The sequence below is a fragment of the Octodon degus genome, unplaced genomic scaffold, assembly GCF_000260255.1.
Source record: "Octodon degus isolate 3935 unplaced genomic scaffold, OctDeg1.0 scaffold00002, whole genome shotgun sequence".
Lineage (NCBI taxonomy): Eukaryota > Metazoa > Chordata > Mammalia > Rodentia > Octodontidae > Octodon > Octodon degus.
The window spans coordinates 25,391,277-25,414,107 of record NW_004524578.1 but is presented as its reverse complement, the minus strand read 5'-3'; the positions used below and the strand labels follow the sequence as shown (position 1 = coordinate 25,414,107).

Here is a 22,831-nt window from a genome sequence, read left to right as displayed (position 1 = left end):
TTTTTTTTGGTGGAACCGGGGATTGAACTCAGGCCCTTGCGCTTGCCAGGGAAGCGCTTATTCCACTGAGCCATCTCCCTGGCCCCTTGAGCTGTCTTGCTGGCCCTGTTTTGCTTTTTTGAGACAAGATCTCTTTGTGTAGTTTAGGCTGGCCTGGACTCACTCTGTAGCCCATGCTGGCCTTAAACTCCCAGAGATCATCCTGCCTCCGCCTCCCAAGTGCTGAGATTACAGATGTGCACCACCAGGCCTGGCTGTATTTTTTTTTTTTTAAAGGTACTGAAGTTTGACTGAATCAAATAATCTTAAAAGGCAATAGCCTAGAGACATTTATTTATAAACAGTGCTTGAGATTTTACTTTTGTGTTTTATAATTTCAGTTTTAGAAATCTGAAGGAATTTAAATTTGCTTTATAGATTTTTTTTTTTTTTTTTTTTTTTTTTTTTCAGAACTGGGGGTTGAACTCAGGCCCTTGCTCTTGCCAGGCAAGTGCTTATTCTACTGAGCCATCTCCCTGACCCCAGAAATTTTTACTTAAATTTGTTTTAACATTTTTAACTTGAATATCTTTAACCATCTGGGCATAAATCAACTGCCAGCAGACTTTAAATGAATATGTGAAAAATTAGTTATGCTTAAAATCTGGTCTGCTATGAAGTGTCCTCCCAAAAGTTTATATGCTAAATGCCTACTCCCTAAGGTGGTGGTATTGGGAGATGTGTGGCCTTCGGAAGTACTTAGTTCATTAAAGGGGTTGGTCCCCTTGTGAAAGAAGCCCAAGAGAGATCCCTTCGTTGTCTACCAAATGAGGACACAACTAGAGTGTATCCTCTGTAAATGAGAAATTGGTCCTCCATAGATGCTGAATCAACCAGCATCTTGATCTTGAACTGCCTAGTCCCCAGGATTGAAAATACATTTCTACTGTTATGGTAATTTGTTATAGCAGTCGTAGTGGACTAAGCAGTTTCTGAGCTGGATCAGGCTATCTTTGGGACCTGCTCAGGGTGATCTAGGTCATTTTTTTTTTTTTTTTTTTTGTGGCCACCTCAGCCCACCCTGGAGGTGGGGGCTGGTGCAGCATGTGTTGCAGGGGATTAAACCTCAGTTCCTGTGCTTTGCCTAAGCTTGCCTAAGTAGGCACTTCAGACGGCTGAGCTATCTCGCTGGCCCAGGTCATCTTTTGATAAGTCCAAAACTTAACTGCATTCCGTTCACTGCGCATTACATTCTTCAGTAATGGCTTTAGGAGTTAGAAAATTGAGAGAAATCAAGTAAGTGCTCTGTGAATTTATTTTCTGAGGAAGTAGAACATAGACATAAAAATGCTATAAAGACATTTAATGGAGATGAGAAACAAAGGTGAGTTGAAGCTGATTTGGATTAATAAACAATTATTTTACTTAGTATGGGGTCTGCAGGGTCTCACTACACAGTTCAACTCGTAGTGATCCTCCTGTTTTTAGCCTCCTAAATGCTGGGATTATAGGCATGCACCACACCCAGTCTCAGTTGCTGTCTCAGCGTGCCCTAGGGGCGGGGCCAACATAGCACGCTGGGGATTGAACCCCTGGTCCTGCGTCTGCCTAAGCATGCACATTAATCTGTTGAGCTATCTGGCCGGCCCTAAACAATTGTTTATAAACAATTGTTAATAAACAATTGTTAATACAACAATTATTGGTTAATAAATAATTTTTCAAGTAAAAAGAAAGATAAAAACCAGATTTTTGACAGGGTGTGGTGGTGCACACCTGTAATCTTGGCATTTCAGAGGCTGAGGCAGAAATAGCATTGTTAGTTCGAGACCAGTCTGGGCTACAAATGAGCTCAAGGCCAGCTTGAGCTGCATAATGAGATTATGTCTCAAAAAGACAAAAAAAAAAAACAAAACCCAAGAAACTAAATTTTCTTCTTTTGGGTGTATAGATTCTTTATTTTGCTAAGATTTGAGTAGGATTAGGTTTGAGCAAAAAATACAAGTAGAAATGGGAAGAGTTTGATGGTTTAGAAGCCAGGAGATGAGTTTCAAGGGCTATAGGTCTCATGCAGAAAAAATTAGAAATCCTTTTTTTTTGTTTTTTGATGGAACCAGGGATTGAACTCAGGCCCTTGCACTTGCCAGGGAAATACTTATTCCACTGAGCCATCTTCCTGGCCCCTTTATGCAGAAAAATTAAAGAATGGGAACAGAGGAAAGTTTTGGTTCTGAAAAATAGGGTACTATTGGTAAGAACAGTGTGAACATTGAGGTAAGGAAGGAAACAGTATAAACATTGAAGTAAGGAAGGAAACAGACTTTAGGAGATTGAAGAGGTATAGGATGATAGAGAAGTAGAAGCAGTAGGTTCTACTTGTTGAACATTGAAAAGGAGACACTGGAATTAGCCTGGCCAAGTGGAGATTTTTTCAGGGTAGATTTAACTGTGTAGCATTAAAGGCCTATAGTGAAGTCCCTTACTTCTGTCTTGGTGACTCTAAAATCTATGTTACTGTGTTTCTGTCTGTAATATTTCCACCAACCTGTAGTTTTCAAGGAGTTTTTTAATCTGTTTTATTAGCAGATTCAGCAGATCTAAAATTAGTATCTTGAGTGTTCTGGGCTTACCCCATTACAGCTTGTGTCTAGATGTCTTCCCAAAGCCTAATGCAAACATAAATGGGGATTTTGCAGGGGTCACTGTATGTAGAGTGTGTGATGACTAAGGGCCTCCTGAAACTTGCAGGGATTCTCCTGCCTTGGCCTCCCAAGGGCTGGGATTTTAAGTATATGTCACTACATCCAGCTAAGTATATAATTTTGATGCATTTCAAGAAATATGCTGAGTTGTATAATTACATTAATTCAGTTTTTGGACGCTTTCATCATACTTGAAGATCTTCATATTTGTTCACATTTATTCCTCTATTATATCCTTAGCTTTAGGAAAATCTCCACAGATTTGCCCTTTCTGAACATTCCGTGTAATGAAGTCATACACCATGTTTTTTTTTTTTTTTTTTTTGCGGAACCGGGGATTGAACTCAGACCCTTGTGTTTGCCAGGGAAGTACTTATTCTACTGAGCCATCTCCCCAGCCCCTCCATGTGGTTTTAAATGTTGGCTACTTTCTCTTGGTATATTTTCAAGGCTGCTCAGTGCTGTAGCATCTGTATGTCTTTTTGTGCCACCATGCCCGGTTAGTCTTTCTCATTGTTTGATTGATTGGTTGAGTGATTGATTGAGGATTTCAGTATTTAGTTCAGGCTGGCCTTGAATTCGCTGTATAGCCCAGGGTAGCCTCAAATTCACAGTGATTCTTTTGCTTTAGCCACTGAGAGTGCTAGAATTATAGGGGTATGCTACCACACCAAGCTTTCATTCTTTTTTATTGATGAGTAGCAATCCATTTTTCTGCTTTATCATAGTGTCCATCCACTTAGCCTTTGGTGGGCATTTAGATTGTGGAAACTTTCTGGCTACTTTTAATAATGTTGCTATGAACATTTGTGTGTATATTTTGATATACTTGTATTTTCATTTCTCTTGGATAGATTCATGGGAGTGAGATTGCTATATCTTACACTAATATTGGTTAACATTCAGTTCAAAATGTTTTCTGAAAAAATTGAATCTTGTTTCTACCAGCAGTATATAAAACTCCAATTTTTCTATATCCTCACCAACTATTATTTTGTCTTTTGGATTATTACCTTCCTACTGTGGGCTTTGAATTTTTGGTGAAATGTCTATTCAAATGCTTTGTCCCAAATTTTATCTTATTTTACTTTTTTTTTGCAGAACTGGAGATTGAACTCAGGCCCTTGCGCTTGCCAGGGAAGCGCTTATTCTACTGAGACATCTCCCTAGCCCCCCCCCCCCTTTTTTTTTTTTTTCCTGAGACAGTCTTGCTATGTGGTTTAGGCTGGGCTTAAACTCTGTATATATTCTACAGTGGCTTTGAATTTGTGGAACTCCTCCTGCCTCAGCTGCCTGAGTGTTGAGTTTATAGGCATGATTTTGTCCATATTTTATATTTCTTGTTTTATTGAATTGTTTGAATGTAAGGGTTTTTTTGAATAGTCTAGGTATAAATCCTTAATTGAATGTGATTTGGAAATATTTTTTCTCTTATGGCTTGCCCTTTTACATTTTTCAGTGTTGTCTCTTGAAATGTAAAAGTTTAGAATTTTAATAAGGTCTAATTTATTGTTTTTTTTTTAAAATGTATTTGGTTGTTGCAAGATGTTATTATGCAGCTTGGACTTGTAGTGATCCTCCTGTTTTCAGCCTCCCCAGCCTGGGATTACAGACAGGTGTGCACCACAAAGCCCTAGACTCTGGCTGGCTCAGCATGCCCTGAAGGTGGAGCTGGTTCTGCATATGGTGCTGGGGACTGAAATGTGGTCCCTGTGCTTGCCTAATCAGGTGCTTTTTAGTCCTCTGAGCTATCTTAATTTTTTTTTTTTTTTTTTTGTGGAACCGGGGATTGAACTCAGGCCCTTGCGCTTGCCAGGGAAGCGCTTATTCCACTGAGCCATCTCCCCAGCCCCTCTCTGAGCTATCTTGCTGGCCCTAGTTTATCAATTTTTAAAAATAGGCTGTGGTTTGATGTACCTGAGGAATTTTTATCTAATTCAGTTGTGTGTATGTGTGTGTGTGTGTGTGTGTGTGTGTGTGTGTAACTGGAGATTGAACTCAGGCCCTTACACTTGCCAGGCAAGTGCTTATTCTATTGAGCTATCGCCCCAGCCCCTGTCTAATTCAGTCTTGAAGCTGAAGTTTTCTTCTAGAAGTTTTATAGTCTTTGCTTTCCTAACTAGTGTTCTCTTCCATCTTGAATTACTTTTAGCATACGTTGTGAAATAACAGGCTAAATTCATCACTGGGACCAAAAACCCAACATATACAGTTTAAAAAAGGAAGGTTTTTTCATTTTTGCTCTTGATTTCAGGGCTTTTAATTCATGGCTGGCCAGTGTTAAGGCATGAATGTCATGGTGGAAAGGTGGAGGGTGGCCAGAAAATATAGCAGGGGAAATAGTGCCAGAGAGAAAGTGGCCAGGGACCTGAAATAGAACCGGAAGTCACACCTCCATGACATACCAGACCACCCAAAAGTGTGCTTTACTAATCCTCTAGGTGGCTCTGTATTCAATCGAGAGATTAAGTCTCATAGAATCCTAGTCACTTGGGCCCAAAAGAGTAACTGATTTGTCTTTGTTCTCATAGAGGTTAGAATTAGGGCTAGAAGCAGCAATAATCATGATTACCAATTATATAATTTATTTTCTATCTGTGTTATTGGTTATGCAGGTTAATGAGTTTTATTTTGGCAGATTCCTATACAGTATTTGATCATTTTTACCTCCCCTTCTTATCCCACCCTCCCAGCTAGTTCATAGTGTTTAAAGATTGGGTTTCAGTGTATATATATATTTGCTCATATCCACCTCCCTTATTACCCTTCCTCATTCTCCACACTCCTATTCCCTTCCACTTTTCCTACTTTTTTTTTTTTTTGGTACTGGGGATAGAACTCAGGACCTTACACTTGCTAGGCAGGCATTTATGCTACTGAATTATATCCACATCCCCCTTTTCCTATGTTTTGTCTTTTTTTTTTTTTTTTTTAAGATTTCATGTATTAGGGCCAACATACAATATTTATCTTTCCAAACCTCGCTCATTTTGCACACCATCATAGTATCTATATCCATCCATTTTCTTGCAAAGGACAGAATTTCGTTCTTCCTTATAGCTGACGGACACTCCATTGGACATATACCACATTTTTCTCTTATCCATTCATCCATTGACAGGCACTGAGGCTGGTTGTTGTGAATTTTGACTGAATACATGTGTCTGTGCAGGTATCCTGTAGTGTACTAATTCCTTCCGGCATGTTCAGAGGAGTGGTATAGCTGGATCAAATAGTAGATTTCTAGAGTTTTCAGGACCCTCCATACTGTTTTTCTGTAGTGGCTGTACTAATTTACATTCCCACCAGTACTGTAGAAGGGTACAGTCTCTCCCACCCCTGTTTTTACCAGCATTTATTGTTTTCTTTTGTTCTTGGTAATAGCCATCACTGGGGTGAGGCAATCTCAGTGTACTTTGGATATACATTTTCCTATAGTCACATGTTTGATAAGTGGAGTGAATTACTATATAATGTGACTCATGGAGTAAAGGAGATAAGCGTTGCAAAAACAGTGGTGGGAGTTGATCTAATTTAGAAGATTGGCAAATGCTTTCTGGAGGAAGAACTGATTTGGGATTTGAAAGATAAGTAGGAGTGAAACAAAAAAGGGGAAAGAACATTTAAGACAAGGGGAATGGCATATCAAAGACTTTTAACAGGAAGGTGCCTGTTTGATATATTCAAGACCTGAAGGAAGCTGAGTCTGGTGGCATATGCCTGTAACTCAGCTCTCTGGTGGGGTGAGGTGGAACTACAAATTCAAATCTAGGGTAGTTTTGTGACTTGGTGAGACCTTGTCTCAAAATAAAAAATAAAAGGACTGGTAATGTAGCATCCCAAGCCTTCCCCTCCCCGCTCCAAAAAAAACCCAAAAAAACAAAAAAACAAAAAAACCCCCAAAAAACCATGAAGGGAAAAGAGTAGTGAGATATAGTGAATGGAATAGGAGGAAGTTGCACATATGGGCTGAGATCAGATGTTTGCCATCTAAACTTTGTTAAGAATTTTGAATTTATTCTAAAAGCTGCAGGAAGCCATCAAAAGACTTTTAAACTGAGACTCTCCTTTCTTAGTTTAGTGAAATCCTTCAATGGTTAACTTTTTTTTTTTTTTTTTTTCTTTGAGACAGGGTATCTCTTTGTAGTTCAAGTTGGTTTTGAATTTACCATGTAGCTCAGCCTGGCCCGAAACTTTGGCAGTCCTCTTGCCTCGGCCTCCCAAGTACTAGGATTACAAATAAGCACCATAGGGGCTGGGGAGATGGCTCAGTGGAATAAGCGCTTCCCTGGCAAGCGCAAGGACCTGAGTTCAATCCCCAGTTCCACCAAAAAACCAAATAAGCACCATCTTTTCTTTTCTCCCCCCCCTTTTTTTTTTTTTTTTTTTCTTGTAGTACTGGCTAAGGAACTAGAACCTCAGGCATGCTAGGCAAGTGTTCTATGACTGAGCGGTATCCCTGGCCTTTTGTTAAATTTTTTGAGACATGATCTCTCTAGGCTGTCCAAATTGGTTTTGAACTTGCTGTCCTTCTGCCTCAGCCTCATCAGTAGCTGGGATTACAGCATTGTACCTTGCTTTTTTTTTTTTTTTTTTTTTTGAGGAGGGTGATGAAGTCTTGCTGTGTGGCCCAGCCTGGTCTTTAACTTCTGGGCTAATGATCTTTTTGCATTGGCATCCCAAGTGCTAGGGTTATAAGCATATGCCACTGACCCTGGCTGAAGTATAGTTAAATTTAATACTGTTAAAAATGGCATGTATAGGGGCCAGGGAGATGGCTCATTCCTGGTTCTGCCAAAAAAAAAAAAAAAAAAAAAAAAGGGCATATATAACATGGTCTTACTTTTCCCAAGTTTCTTCTCTTTCACTGTCATTCTGCCTATATAGATATATGTAACAATGTCTCAATATTTTCATGTTAATTTGGATTAATTTTGGATTTGAATAATGTATTTGTATTTATTCATTTAGAATAATATATTTTTTCCTTTTGTTGGATATTTATAGAATAATATTTTTAAAACTTTTGGGCTAGAACTGTAGCCAAGGATTAAAGTACTTACCTAGCATACACAAGGCTCTGGGTTCAATCCCCAGTACTGCAAACATAGTTTAGATATGTTATCTCATAGTGGGGCCTGCAATTCTATTGCTTTTCGAAGCTGAAGCATGAGGAGTTTGCCTGGGCTGCAGGTGAGTTCAAGGCCAGATTGATCTACGAAACCAGAGCCTGTCTTAAAACAACAACCACCAACTTTAATTTTGGGGACCAGGGGTACAGCTCAGTGGTAGATTATTTCCCTAGCATGTATGAAGCCCTGGCTTCCATCCCTAGGACTGCAAAGACAAAACCCAAAAAACCTCATTTTTGCATATTCCTATACCATTTGAGTTATGTATAGTTTTGTTTTCTTAGAAAAAGAGTGCTATAAAAAAATGCTGAGGTGATAACCACCATTAACTCTGTGTAGCTGGAAGAGTGCGTGAAGCCAGGTATGACTGTGCATGATACAAATCCCAGCACTCTGGGAGGCTGATGTTTTTGAAGTGGGTTGCAAGTTTGAACCCAGCATGGATGACTTAGCAAGACCCTAAGGTCAAAATAAAAATAAAACTTAAAAAGGGCTGAATTAGGGTTAGGGTTAGAATGAAAAAGCAAAAACGTGACTGGAGACCTAGTTCAGTGATAGAGCATTTGCCTAGCTTGAGACCCTGACCTTTTTGTACCAAAAAAAAAAGTCATTGTAATTTTTTTCCTTTTCCTTTCTTTCCTTTGTGTCTTCTAAAAATATTTCTCTTAAGCTTATAATAAAAAGAAAAAAAGAAAATTGCTTGGCTATTTCTTAGTAGATTAATCCAGATGTAGAGATAGATGAAGATGATAGCTGCTCTGATTTGTCCAAGTCTAAAACTTGACTTTTAGGAGTTGATTATCCAATTGTAGAATGGATAAAAATAGTAATAATAATATGAAGTTCAAATACATGCACTTTCATAGTGTATTTAGAGGCCAGAGTGCTAAAACAGTCTTTTTTTGTTGTTGTTTTTTGTGCTTGCCAGGCAAGCGCTTATTCTGCTGAGCTATCTCCTTGGGCCCAAAAACAGTCATTTTGTAATGCTGCCAGTCAATGGTGGCATATGCCTGTAATCCCAGGTACTTGTAAAACTGAGGTATGAGGGTCATGAATTCAAAGCCAGCCTGGGTGACATAATGAGTTCATGTCTCAGGAAAAGAAAAAGAAAAAAATGATACTGAGAATAATATGTTGGTATATAGAAGCCTAAATCTTAGGAAGCAAAGTAGTAATGATATTGATACATTTTCCATAAGAAATTATGCCATATTTGAAGTAAAAAGTGGATTTGTCATTTTTTAAAGATTTCATCATGTGAAGCCAGCAGTAAACAGTGATTTATGTAGTTTCTGGAAGGGTTTGTTGCTGTGTTGCTTGGACTGGCCTTGAACTCCAGGGCACAGTGGTCCTCCTGCCTCAGTTTCTGGAAGAGCTAGGACAAAAAGTGTATGCCATTGTACTCAGATCACGGCGATTTATTTATTTATTTATTTTTGGCTATATAAAAAAATACTAGTTTGCTGGTTGCAAAAATTTGAACATTAAATGTGACTTCTTTTTTGTGTGTGTGTGTGGGGGACCGGGGCTTGAACTCAGGCCCTTGCACTTGCCAGGGAAGCGCTTATTCTACTGAGCCATTTCCCTGGCCCCTAAATGTGACTTCTTATTGTTGGGCTGAAAGTTAGAGAAAGAATTTCACATCAGTATGAAGTTAGTTTTATCTAAATGTGAGAGTGGGTATAATTATAAAAAAGACTGGATGTGATCTCTGTGTAAATACCTTAATGATGTCATCTTTGAATATCTTTCAGACTCAGAAACATAAAGAAGATGGGACATATGTTTTCTGTCCTCACAGTCAACCTGTTAGCTGTCTTTACTTCTCACCTGCCAACCCTGTCCACCTCCTGTCCCTGAGCTATGATGGCACATTGCGATGCGGGGATTTCTCCAGAGCTGTCTTTGATGAGGTAAATGGTCACATGTTTTCATTCCAATGTCAGATGAGATTATGGGTTCTCCATGAAATGCCACAAGAGTGATTATGATCACTCTTATATTGGTGAAAGGGGTACAGTGTTGGGGTTGAGTTTAGGTCTTAGACCAGACCATCTATTGCTAGTTGTGTGACCCTGACAAGTTTACCTCTTCATGCCTCTGTTTCCTTAGTTGTGAAGTGGGATAGTCATGATAGCTGCCTTATAGGGTTGACACAAGGATTAAATGAATTATATAGATAAAGTATTAGGATAATGCCTGCTATGTAGTGTTTACTCTTTTTTTTTTACTTTATTTTTTGTTTAAGAGGTAGAGTCATTCTTGGTTGTTGCCTCAACTATTTTCCTTCCAGGGCCAGCCAGATAGCTCAGCAGATTAAAGTGCTTGCTTAGGCAGATGCAGGGGACCAGGGTTTGATCCCTGGGATGCCGTGCAGACCCCGTTCCGAGGGTGTGCTGAGATGGCAATTGAGACTGGGCGAGGTGGTGTGCTCCTGTAATCCCAGTGCTTGGGAGACTGAAAACAGGAGAATCACTATGAGTCCGGTCCATGTAGTGAGACCCTGTACTAAATACATAAAAAAAAAGAGCAAACAATTTTCCTGCCTCAGTTTCCTGTGTAGCTGGTACTAAAGGTGTGTGCCACTATATTAATTGTTTTCAGAAAGATTTTACTTTATTTTTATTTTTGTTATGTATTTGGTACAGGGTCTCCTGTACCAAAGCTGGGATTCCAGGAGCACACCACCACGCTCAGTCTCTAGTTAGACCCTGAACACGCTGTAGTCAGTCACTAGATTGGACTCGTGGTGATCTGCCTATTTATAGCCTCCCAAGATCTGGGATTACAGGAGCACACCATGCCAGTCTCAATTGGCATCTCAGTGTGCCCTGGGGGTGGGGCCGGGCTGGCACGGCAGGCCTGGGAAATGAACCCCGGCCTCTGTGCCTACTTGCAGGCTCATTAATCCACTGAGCTATTTGGCCCCTAAAATTTCATCTTCCTTGTGTGTGTGTGTGTGTGTGTGTGTGTGTGTGTGGCTCAGCCCATGCTGGGGGCAGGGCTGGCATGGCATGTGGTGCTGGGGTTCCTGGTCCCTGAGCTTGCCTAAGCTTACCTAAGCAGGTGCTTTAGACCGCTGCGTTGTCTTGCCGGCCCTCATCATCTATTATCTTCAAGCCAAGCCATGACATATCTACTATTCTTCCTCCTTTTCCATTTCCTCTCCTTTTTTCTTACTTTTCTTCCCCCTCTTTTCCCTTTCTCCCCTTCTCCTTATTCATGTCTTCTTTCTCTTTTTTTGTTTTGAGAAAGGTCTTGCTATGCAGTCCAGGCTGGCCTTGAACACGCTGTGTAGCCCAGGCTGGCCTCAAACTCACTGTCATCCTCCTGCCTCAGCCTACTGAGTGCTAGGATTACAGGTGTGTGCCACCACTCCTGGATGGCATGTCTTTTTTTTCTTCCTTCTGCTGGGAATTGAACCCAGGACCTGGACCCACACCTTCAGCCCAGATTTAATGTATATATTACTGATACTGTGTATCCTACCAAAAAAATTTATATACACTTCAGGAAAAGAAAAACTTGTATAAATGTTTTAATACTAAACTTATTGAGACATCATGAGATTAATTCAAGTTACTTTTGGCCTCTACAATTGTAAGAGGTGCCGAGAGTAGTAGCCATTAGCTTCCAGACATTTATTAGTATGGTGAACTATTGCTTGGCTAGCCTTGGTTGAGATTACATACATTTTCAATTTCTTCTCTAAGGGCTGATAGCGTAATGGGTTTTTGTGATACACATCTGTTAGGATCCCCTGTACTGAAGATAACACCTTTAGGGTCCCCTATATGGGGGTAAAGCCATTTTGTTGAAAAAATGTATTTTTCTTTTCCTGGAGTGAATGTGTATATATATATATTTTTAATGGGGTCTGGGGAGATGGCTCAGTGGAATAAGCACTTCCCTGGCAAGTGCAAGGGCCTGAGTTCAATCTCCAGTTCCACAAAAAAAAGAAAAAGAAAAAAAAAATAGTATAATATTAAGGAGATTGATTAGCTGTTTTGACTTGGTGAAATTGAAAACTGCTAGAGCTGTCATGTAATTTCTCCTCTTTGAAGTTGTGGACCCCCAGGGGGTTTTATACAGAGCCTCCAAGAATAAGGGCTTTTCCTGGCTGGTTCAACTCATGCCGGGCAGATTAAATTCCAATCTATTTCAGAATAACTGGAGGATCTGGGCATCCATACTCATGACCACCTGTCCTGCCTCTGTCTCCACACTGTTGTAATCCTCTTGATTTCTGGTGGGGTGGGGTAGAAGCTTCAAAGTTCTAAAGAATCCTTTAGATCCTGTTGTTTATATTTTGATCTATTATTTAAATATCTACTCCTTAATAGTAATATTTGAAATGAGCTTCTAGATTTGTGTCGCCATATTAGGTTTCTTCAATAAGAGAGTTTACAAGTTGAACTTTATTTTGAATTTTTAGTATTTATTGAGTGTTTATGAATAAGCATCAAACCTCATTAATCAAAGCTTTCAACATCAGTTTTTTTGTTTACAAAGTCTAAAATGTAAAGAAGTTTTTAAAAAAGCCTAAAATGTAATAATAGAAATAAATTCCAATATATCTGGTCTTGCTATTTCATTAGGAGGTTCTTACTATGTTATACAACGTGTAGTTAATAGAAACATAAAATATCAGAATGAACTATTCTTAGTATGTATTGCACATTACATCAACATTTTCAAAATCAAATGTTTACAAAATCCAAAACATTACAAATTCCTATGTGAACTACATGAAAATACCAATAGAACTGTATCACAGGAATAATCTTGCTTCAGCTGTCAGAGCCAAGGCGGTCTTCATACATGACAAGTCTCACTTACACTGACAAATGCACATGTGCTTGGCTTTTCTTTCCCATGTAGTAGGCCATTCTTGTCAACTTTCTTTTTTTGGGAGTTTTTTTATTATACAGCACATACGTAGCAGGAAAATAAGATATCAATAAAATATACCAAATATAATGCATGCTTAGAATAGATGTCAGCATTTTCTTTTTTTTGTTTTTCAGAATGTCTAATAATTTTATTATGTCAGAAATGAAGTCTAAACATCACCAAGAGACATCACAACATCACATATTATTGGTGATTGAGATAGAGATGATATTCTTTGTTTTTTTTTAAAAAATTTTATTTCATTTATTTGTGTGTGTGTGTGTGTGTGTGTGTGTGTGTGTGGCCAGCTCAGCCCACCAGGGGGCGGGGCTGGCTGGCATGTACAGGTGCTGGGGGATTGAACCACGGTCTCTGTGCTTTGCTAAGCTTGTTCTAAGTAGGTTCTTTAGACCACTGAGCCATCTCACCAGCCCGATATTCTTTCATTTTAGAAGACAAATCATTCCAGAGACATAAGCGTTGTCTTTTTTTTTTTTTTTTGGGTGGAACCAGGGATTGAACTCAGGCCCTTGCGCTTGCCAGGGAAGTGCTTATTCCACTTAGCCATCTCCCTGGCCCCACAGCATTGTCTTCTAATCAAAGTTTCATTGCTTAAATTCATTTAAGATTCCTTTTGTAGGATTTGATAGAAGTATTTCTACATTGCTGATCTCACTATGCTTGCATTGTGTAACACACTTAAAAATAATAATTCATTGTCTATATTATGGTAATTGGATTTTATACCTATGTTACATTCACTTATTCATTGTATTGTGTAACTGTTACATATTGTAATTCTCAAGAACATCAAGATGGACGTGCTATCTTTTCAGAATACCTTACATTGTATACATCTAATACATTTAGTATTATAGCATAACTTCCTAGATGATAAGAGAAGATGTCCGCATTTTCACATCAACTGTTGGCTTGCTAAAAAAAACCTAAAGGATAACATCAGAAATAAATAGCTATGTGAACTGTAATGAAAATAAAAACAAAAGTCTACCACAGAAAAGGAAATATATATAAATATATATTTATTTATTTTTTTTAACTTTTTGTAGCCCCAGAGAGGCTCAGTCCTTGGCACTGCCTTCCTCATGGCAGCTAGCACGTTGCTCAGCTCTTCACATTTCCTCTTGGTATGGATGTGTGTCCCACCCTTTTCTTGATAAACTTGAGAACACATTTGTCTTTGGAGACCTTGAGCAGCTCCATGGCACACTGCTCATAGGGAGTGAAGCCACACTCCTCCCAGATTATGTCCTGCATGAACGTGGTGTGTTTGGTGAGGTGTCCGCAATGGTGGCTGTGCCTCAGTTTGTTCACATTCTTTGTCACCTTGTGGCCCTTGTCATGGGATAACAAAAGGCCATGGCTACTCTTCTTCAATGATTGCTGTGGTGGAAGGCCTCAGACATACATTTTTATACCATATCTTGAAAACTTACTTGGCAAATACTGCTTAAATCTACAGTGACCAGGAAATGCATGATGTTCATCAATAGTAATCCAGATGGTGTGTAAATTACTTTTATTTTGTACAAAAGCAAACAGTGAGTGAATAACAGTCAGATTATCAGTTGGTATGTACTCAGCATTGCTGTTTTCTTCCTCATCTGTACCAAGGAGGTTTTCAATCTTGCATCTGTATCAGTTGATTCTTGCTCTGTTTCACTGTCATAGGAACTGTTAAAGGCAGCTGGTGCTGCTTTGGAGTACCTTGTCTTTCATCTGTCAAGTGAGTGAAAACACAGATGGGTTCCTGCTTTCCCCAGGCCCAGCTATGGATGTAAGGGAAAGAAACTCCCAATCTGAAAGATACCTGGGGCAAGTTTATGTTCTCTAAAACTGAAGAATGTAAAAAAAAAGAATAAATAAATAAAAAATAAATAAAAATAAAACTGAAAAATGAATTTTAGGAACAATGATAGAGCTTAACAGCAGAGTATATTTATTTGTTGAGGGAAAGAAAACTTCTGTCAGAGAGGGACAGAAGAAGGATCCAAGTGGGTTGTCCTGAGCTTTTGTTTTTTTGGTACTGGGGACCAAGCTCAGTACTTTGCACTTGCCAGACAGGCACTTACGTCACTCAGCTGTCTCTCCTGGCCCTGCCGTGAACTTTTAAAAATATATAGATTTTAATCTTTGTGTATATCTTGGAGAGGTAGTAAAACCACATTGCCTCATTCTTTTTAGCATTGCATGTTATTTCAGGGTGAAGATACTATTCATTTGATCAGATCTGTCTTGGCAGCTTTTGTTTCTATTATAAGCTTTCTTGCAGCAGATATCTGTATTTCTTTTAGTGAAATTATTAGGTAAAAGACTGCAAGCATTAAATATTTTGATAGATGCAGCCTGATTAACTTTCAAGAGGTTTTTTCTTGTGTGTGTGTGTGTAGGTGGTTACTGGGAATCAAACTCAGGACCTAACACTTGCCAGACAGGCACTGTGCCACTGAGCTACATCCCCATCCTCAAGAATTTTAATCTGTTACTCTCCTATAAGAACAGATGAACATTCAACAAGGTATCTTGGACTTAGTTGGCAAAGTTATTTGGTATATTAAGATATAATTTCAATTGGATAGAATTTAAACTCAGTTCGTTTCTTAATAAGTTTCACAGGGTATGTCTGGAACAGAGAGGGTTACTGGTTTTGAAGTTTAGGATGTCACACTGACATGAGTAGATGGGGCATTTGATTGGAGGTAAACCTCACAGCTGAGCTGCCTTGGTTTCCAGTTCGCTCTGTGCCTCCTGTATGGACGATGGGAAGTGAAGTGATTTGGGCAGAGTGATTTATAATTCTTTTAGCAAGAATTTATGCATTGACTTTTCTTAAGGGAAAAGTGTCCTACAGCTAATTGTTACTTATTCCCTTAGGTTTACAGAAATGAAAGCAAGAGCTTCTCCTCCTTTGACTTCTTGACAGAGGATGCTGCAACTTTGTTAGTAGGACACTGGGATGGGACCCTGTCACTGGTGGATAGACGGACATCTGGGACTTCTTATGAGAATCTTATTAGTTCTTCTATGACAAAGATAAGAACTGTTCATGTGCACCCTGTGCACCGACAGTATTTTATCACTGCAGGATTGAGGTACGTTTTTAAGGAAATGTTGTGGTTTAGTTTGGTTGTCAAAGACATCTGACTTTTGTAATACACAAAGGCCAAGTAATTTTCCCTTACACACTGATGTAAGCTTCTTTTCAGTGTGGGTTTTTTTTTTTTCCCTTTTTGGAGACAAGGTCTTGCTATATAGTCCATGCTGGCCTTGAACTCATTATAGCGCAGGCTGGTTTTGAACTCGAGGTGATCCTCCTGCCTGATGTCTGTAGTATTGGGATTATAGTGTGTTCCACCACATTGGCTCTTTTGGATTTTATTTTTTGGCCAGCTCAGCCCACCCTGGGGGCAGGGCTGGTATGGCATGTGGTGCAGGGAATCAAACCACAGTCCTTAGGCTTGCCTAAGCTTGTCTAAGCAGGTGCTTTAGATTGCTGAGCTATCTCACCAACCCCGAGGCTCTTTTCTATTTAATGACTAGTGAAAGTACTGAAATAATTGTACTTTTTTGTTTTCCTTGGCATATTATGTTCATTTATTTCTAGTTTTCTGAGAAAACCTAAAATTGTAATCAAAAGGTTACATATGATTTATCATTACCCTGTGGTGATTTTTTTCTTGGAAAGATTACAAATTCAGCTAGAAACTTATCTGTATATCTGCTGGTTTACATGTAGCTGTTATAGTTTTGGAATCTTTCTAATATTTTACTTTGTACCTACACGAGTGTTTATAATATTATAGAAAGTTAGAGGGCTCTGACTAGGTAATCATGGAAATTAAATAATATATTATTGAAGAATCAGTGAATCACAAGAAATCAGAGAAGAAAAAAATTTCTTATTGTAACGTATTTGCAAACCAGCAGGCTATTTTTCCTTTTGTGTCCATGGAGTGGTTTAATCTAAATGAGTTCAATAATTATTGGTACTTTGGTTAGTTATAAATTATGAGAAAACATTTAGAGAATCATTTCAAAATCTTATTGGTGTCATCAGAGGGAAAAACACAAGACTGATGATTTTTTAATATTCATTGTTTTATTTGTTATTTGGTTTGTTGAAATAGTCTATCTTTGTAGTTTAGGTTGACTTTGAACTTACCATGTAGCTGAGGCTGGCCTTGAACTTACAGTGATTCTCTTGCCTCAGCTTCTTGAGTGCAGTGATAACAGATGTGGCTAGTATTTTATTGGTAAGAAAGTATTGGATGCAAAAATATCTCAGCGCAGGCCAAATAGCTCAACGGATTAAAATGCCTGCTTAAGGGCCTGGGGAGATAACTCAGTAGTATAAGTGCTTGCCTGGCAAGCCCAAGGGCCTGAGTTCAATCCCTGGTTCAGCCAAAAAAAAAAAAAAAAAAAGCACCTGCTTAGGCTGACACAGGAGCCAGGGGTTTGATTCCGGGCCTGCCATGCCCGGCCTCGCCCCCGGGTGCGCTGAGACTGGGATTGAGACTGGGTGTGGTGGTACACTACTGTAATCCCAGTGCTCGGGAGGCTGTAAACAGGAGGATCACTAGAGTCCAGTCTACGCAGTGAGACCTTGTATACCCTATCCTAAATTAAAAAAAAAAAAAAAAAAGCAAATCATTTGTGCAGAAAAAAATATTTTAAAATAAATGAAGTTGCTGTAAAAAGATTAGAAGGTTCTTTCTAAAATGTTCTTCAGTGTGGTGGGTATTTGAGTATCTAGTTTACATTAAGCCCTGTTCTTTTTTTTTTTTTTTTTTTTGTACCGGGGATTGAACTCAGGACCTTGTGCTTGCCAGGCAAGTGCTTGTTCTACTGAGCTATCTCCCCGGCCCCTGTGTTCAGTCCTGTACTACAGCTCACTGCATACACAGTGGTAACATTGATCATTGCTTTTCTACCAAAGGGACATCCATGTCTATGATGCGAGGTACCTGAGTTCCAGGAGAAGACAGCCTTTGGTGTCTGTGACTGAACACACGAAGAGCATTGCTTCTGCCTACTTCTCACCTGTTACTGGTAACAGAGTGGTCTCTACATGTGCAGATTGTAAGCTGAGGTAAACTTTTTAATAAATATGAAGAGTCTGTAGCTACTGTCACTAAAGCAGAAACTTTGCTTACTACTTTTCCTGTTTAATTGATAGTGCTGTGGCTTTGCATTCATATCTAGGTTTTTTTTCTTTCGTGGAACCGGGGATTGAACTCAGGCCCTTGCGCTTGCCAGGGAAGCGCTTATTTCACTGAACCATCTCCCCAGCCACCATGTTTAGATTCCCAAATACCAATGACCCTTTTTTTTCTTTTTTTGCGGAACCGGGGATTGAACTCAGGCCCTTGCGCTTACCAAGGAAGTGCTTATTCTACTAAGCCATCTCCCCGGCCCCTAATGACCCTTTTTTTGAGACAGTTTTCTTACTATGTAAGGTCTGGCTGGCCTGAAATGCATGACAATTCTCCTGCTTTAGCCTCCCAAGTGCTGAGATTATAGGCATGCATCACCTGCTAGGCTTTGACCTGTACTTTAAAACAATTATTATTGTTTTCTACTTCTTATTAGTATATATTTTCAATATGTAATGACTAATGGGGAATTGGTATAGGTATACAACACATCTTAATTCTTTTTCTATACCCTTCCCCTAATCCCCACCCATCTTTTGGTTCCCTCCCCATTTATAAAAGATCTATCTTTCTGTTTCCAATTTTCAGTCTTTTATTTTACTCTTCACTTATACTTTGGGTTTCTTTCTCTCTCTTCTTTGAAACAAGGTAGTTTAGGCTGGCCTCAAACTTGCAGCAATCCACCTGCCTTGGCTTCCTGAGTTCTGGGGGTTTCTCATAGAAGAGAAACCATGCAATATTTAAGCTTGTGTGTCTAATTTATTTTACTTAACATTATGGTTTCTAAGGTGTACTGATTTTCCTACAAATGACTCGGATTCATCTTTCTTCATAGTGGAATAGTACTCCATTGTGTGTGAATGCTACATTTTCTTTATCCGTTCATATGTTGATGGACATATAGGCTGCTTCCAAGGTTTAGTATGAGTTATGCTTGCTGCAAAAAACATGGACAAGCATGTCTCACTGTAGTATACTGTTTTTAACTCTTTTTGAGATGACACATAGAAAGGGAATAGGTGGAATTCTTTTTTTTTTAATTTAAGAAATGGTTTTTTAAAAAAAAAAAGGAAAAAGAAATTGTCTTGCTATACAGTTCAGGCTGGCCTTCAATGTAATATGTATCCCAGCTTGGTCTCCAACTTGTAGTGATCCTCTTGCCTCAGCCTCCAGAGCTCTGTGACTACAGGCGTGTGCCACTATGCTTGACCATGATTCCATTAGTAGATTCTTGGTGTTATTCCCTGTGCAACTGGGGTTCTGTTCACACAGTTCTTGCCTATATCTTTGTCTTTAAAAGTTTTACCTATTTTATCTTCCAGCAGATTTTTTTTTAAGAATTATTTATTTATTTATTTATTCATTCATTCATTTTGTGTGTGTGGCCAGCTCAGCCCACCAGGGGGCGGGGCTGGCTGGCATGTGGTGCTGGGGGATTGAACCGCGGTCCCTGTGCTTTGCTAAGCTTGTTCTAAGTAGGTGCTTTAGACCACTGAGCCATCTCACCAGCCCCCAGATTTTTTTTTTTTTAATGTTTAGATTTTTGATCCATTTTGATTTTAGTTTAATGCATGGTGAAAGAGATGTGTCTAGATTCAATCTTCTGCATAGAGTTAGCCCAGTGACCTGTACTTAATGGCTTTTTCTTTTTTTTTTTTTGCGGAACCGGGGATTGAACTCAGGCCCTTGCTCTTGCCAGGGAAGCGTGTATTCCACAGAGCTATCTCCCTGGCCCCAGCTTTTTCTTAATTAGTTTTGGGGTTATAGAGAATCTGTAGCTACCCTGGGGAGTAATGGTTAGCCTTTTTTTTTTTTTTTGGCGGAACCAGGGATTGAACTCAGACCCTTGCGCTTGCCAGGGAAGCGCTTATTCCACTGAGCCATCTCCCCGGCCCGGTTAGCCTTTCAGCATTGAAGAAGCCCAGAAATCCAGCTGTCTGCTGTCTTGGAAAGGAGAGTTATAGGGGAGAGAGAAGTTTTGGCAATGGTGGGGTTTGCCCTGCAGGTGCTGAGTGGAAATGACCATGGGCAGGCAGAAAAAGAGCAAAAATTTGGCTTCCATATAGACTAGTGGTTATGTTTCTCAGGTTTTAGCTTTGATTTTTTTTTTTTTTTTGTATCATATATCGAACTTAGGACCTTACACTTGCCAGGCTTGTGTTCCTGAGTTATATCCCTAGCCTTGATTATTTTCTATAGTTACTTCCTAAAAATTGATTTTAAAATCACTTGAACAAAAACTAAAAAATGTTAGGGTTTTCAGCATAGGAGAGAGGCAAGGAAAGAAAAGTGAGGCCTTTATTGAGGACACAGAGAAGGCTGCTAGGAAATGGCAGGGATCCTCTGACCTGAGACAAAGGGAGCTGGGGTGGTAGGACTTTTGCTAGGGGCAAAGTTTGAGGGGCATGCTCAGTGATGCTTTAAGGAGCTGATTTGATTGGAGCTTCCCTTGTGCTTTTTTTGGAAGGGTAAGGGGAAGTTGTATTTAGGACTGAGGGGAGAAGACAGAAGTGAATTTTCAGCCGTGTGAGACCAGTACCATAGTGATTGAGCAGTTTGTACTCGGCAGGAACCTATCAGAAAATGTCAATTTTAAGAGATGTGAGCTGGCCATGGTGGCACATACTTGTAATTTCAGAATTCGGGAGGCAGAGGAAGGAGGCTCAGCCTGAGCTACATACTGAGACCGTGTCTCAAAAAAGAAAAAGAAAGAGGTGCGGAGATACCAGTAGTCCTGACTACTCAGGAGACTGAGGTAGGAGGTTTGCTTGAGATTAGAAATTCAGGGCTTGCCTGGACTATATAGCAAGATGCCCTCTTTTGAAAACAAGATAGAGAATGTTAGTGCAGCCACAATAGCAAATGATTTTTAAAATATTTATTTATTTACTTACTGTATTTTAGGGAAGGGTCTGCAGGGTGTTCTGGGTCTCACCACTAGATTGGACTCATAGTGCTCTGCCTTTTTACAGCCTCCCAAGAGCTGGGATTACAGGCGCACGCCACCATGCCCAGTCTCAATTGCTGTCCCAGTGCACTCTGGGGGCAGGGCCGGCATGTCAGACCTGGGGATAGAACCCCCAGCCCCTGCACCTGCTTGTAGGAGCTTTAATCCGCTGAGCTATTTGACCCCCCCTTTTTAAAAATATATTTAGTTACAGAGTCTACAGAGTCTTACTATGTAGATTGGACTTGTAGTGATTCTCCTGTTTTCAGCTTCCTAAGCACTGGGATTACAGGTGCATGCCACCATGCCCAGTCTCAATCTCCGTCTCAGTGCACCCTGGGGGCAGGGCTGGCACAGCATGCCAGGGATTAAACCATAGCCACTGCGCCCTGCCCAAGCAAATGCTGAGCTATCTGGCCAGCCCTACCAAATGTTTTGTTTTCTTCTAGAATTCCAACTTTGTGTAAAATTGCAAACTCTTCTTAATTTGAGTGTTTTACCTTATGTGAACTTGGAGTGCATTTATTATTAAATCACACATAATTGTTCAGTGTATTGTATAGGCCAGGCTCTTAATGGTCTCTCATTCCTGCTTGGGTAGGGCCTGGTCTGAAGTGTGTTTCTGGTGCCCCATTAGTTCCTCAGAGACTGTGTCCCTGAGAGATGAAGAAAGTCAATCATCATGGAAAGGATGGCATCTCTGTGACCCTTTCCACATATAAACTTTCTTTTTTCTGAAGAGCTGCCTGTTTGTCCCATTCCTGTTTGTTTGTACTGTAAGGATTAGTCTTGTTACATCACTGAAAACAGAAAAAACATGAGATGAAACAGTGCTGAGAAGGTTTAGGAGGTAGTTTATTTACACCAGTGGGCTTGACTGGGATCACTTCCAGAGCATTAGAGTCCCACCTGGCAGGGTTTTGGAACTTTTATAGGGAAGGCACAAAGACAGATTTGGTGCATTGTGGTAGGAGGGTTGGGTGACATCATGGGTTGCTAAGGGAGTTAGTTAAACATGTCAAGCTACATTGCAAGGCCATCAGTTTATTTTCTGTATTTATTTATTTATTTTTGTGTGTATTTTAGGGTGGGGTCTACAGGGTGTTCAGGGTCTCACTACTAGATCAGACTCATAATGATTCTCCTGTTTACAGCCTCCTAATTGCTGGGATTACAGGTGGGCACCACCACGCCCAGTCTCAATCACTGTCTCAGTGTGCCCCGGGGGAGGGGCCAGCATGGCAGGCCTGGGGATTGAACCCCCAGCCCCTGCACCTGCTTGCAGGTGTTTTAATCCGCTGAGCTATTTGGCCGGCCCTGAGGCCGTCAGTTTAAACAAGTAGGAGTTACACAAATGAAAAAGTGTGCTATTATTGAGCTTGTCCAGACACATCCATCTGGTTTTGGCAGACATTCTTGGCAGGCCTTATTTAAAGTTTTATTTCCTTTTTACAGTAACCATTAGTAATTTTGCTTTCTAGTAATTTAGGCAAGAAGCTCTCACTAGAGTCTCATGCCTGAAAACTTCCCTGAAATTGTTTCTGAAGGGGAGGATGTGGTGAGAAGTGTGTTTTCCTCCCACCAGGGTACTCAGCACAGCCTCTGGATGTCTCTTCTTGGTGCTCTTCGTTTTTAGTCTCTGCACCACGTTGGCCAACACTATGAGACCCTCACCTGATGGCTGTTAAAGGAAAATGAATTTTGGTACATGCATTGACTTGTAGATAAATTTGCATTTTCAAACTGCATTTTTTGTGTATGTTCCAAATTACAGTGTATCTTAATATAGTTGTAGAGTCCTCTCACTTTGGAATGTTCATTTTAAGTTTGGAGTAAGTGTTTAAATAGATTATGTCTGTGTTAAATTGTAAGTGCTAAATTTTATAATATGCCTTATAAATTTTATTAAATTTATTAAGTGATGGGGCTGGGGAGATGGCTTAGTGGAATAAGCGCTTCCCTGGCATACACAAAGACCTGAGTTCAATCCCTGGTTCCACAAAA

The 22,831-nt window shown here is 39.8% G+C and overlaps 1 protein-coding gene across 1 annotated transcript in view; it reads left to right on the top strand.

The window, feature by feature from the left end:
* Wdr76 (WD repeat domain 76) overlaps nucleotides 1-22,831 on the top strand; it is a 54,024-nt gene that overhangs the window by 19,104 nt on the left and 12,089 nt on the right. Inside the window, exons 9-11 of the mRNA XM_004623496.2 lie at nucleotides 9,568-9,726; nucleotides 15,602-15,819; nucleotides 17,664-17,816. Of these exons, the coding sequence (XP_004623553.2) occupies nucleotides 9,568-9,726; nucleotides 15,602-15,819; nucleotides 17,664-17,816 (530 nt within the window). The remainder of the gene's footprint in view (nucleotides 1-9,567; nucleotides 9,727-15,601; nucleotides 15,820-17,663; nucleotides 17,817-22,831) is intronic.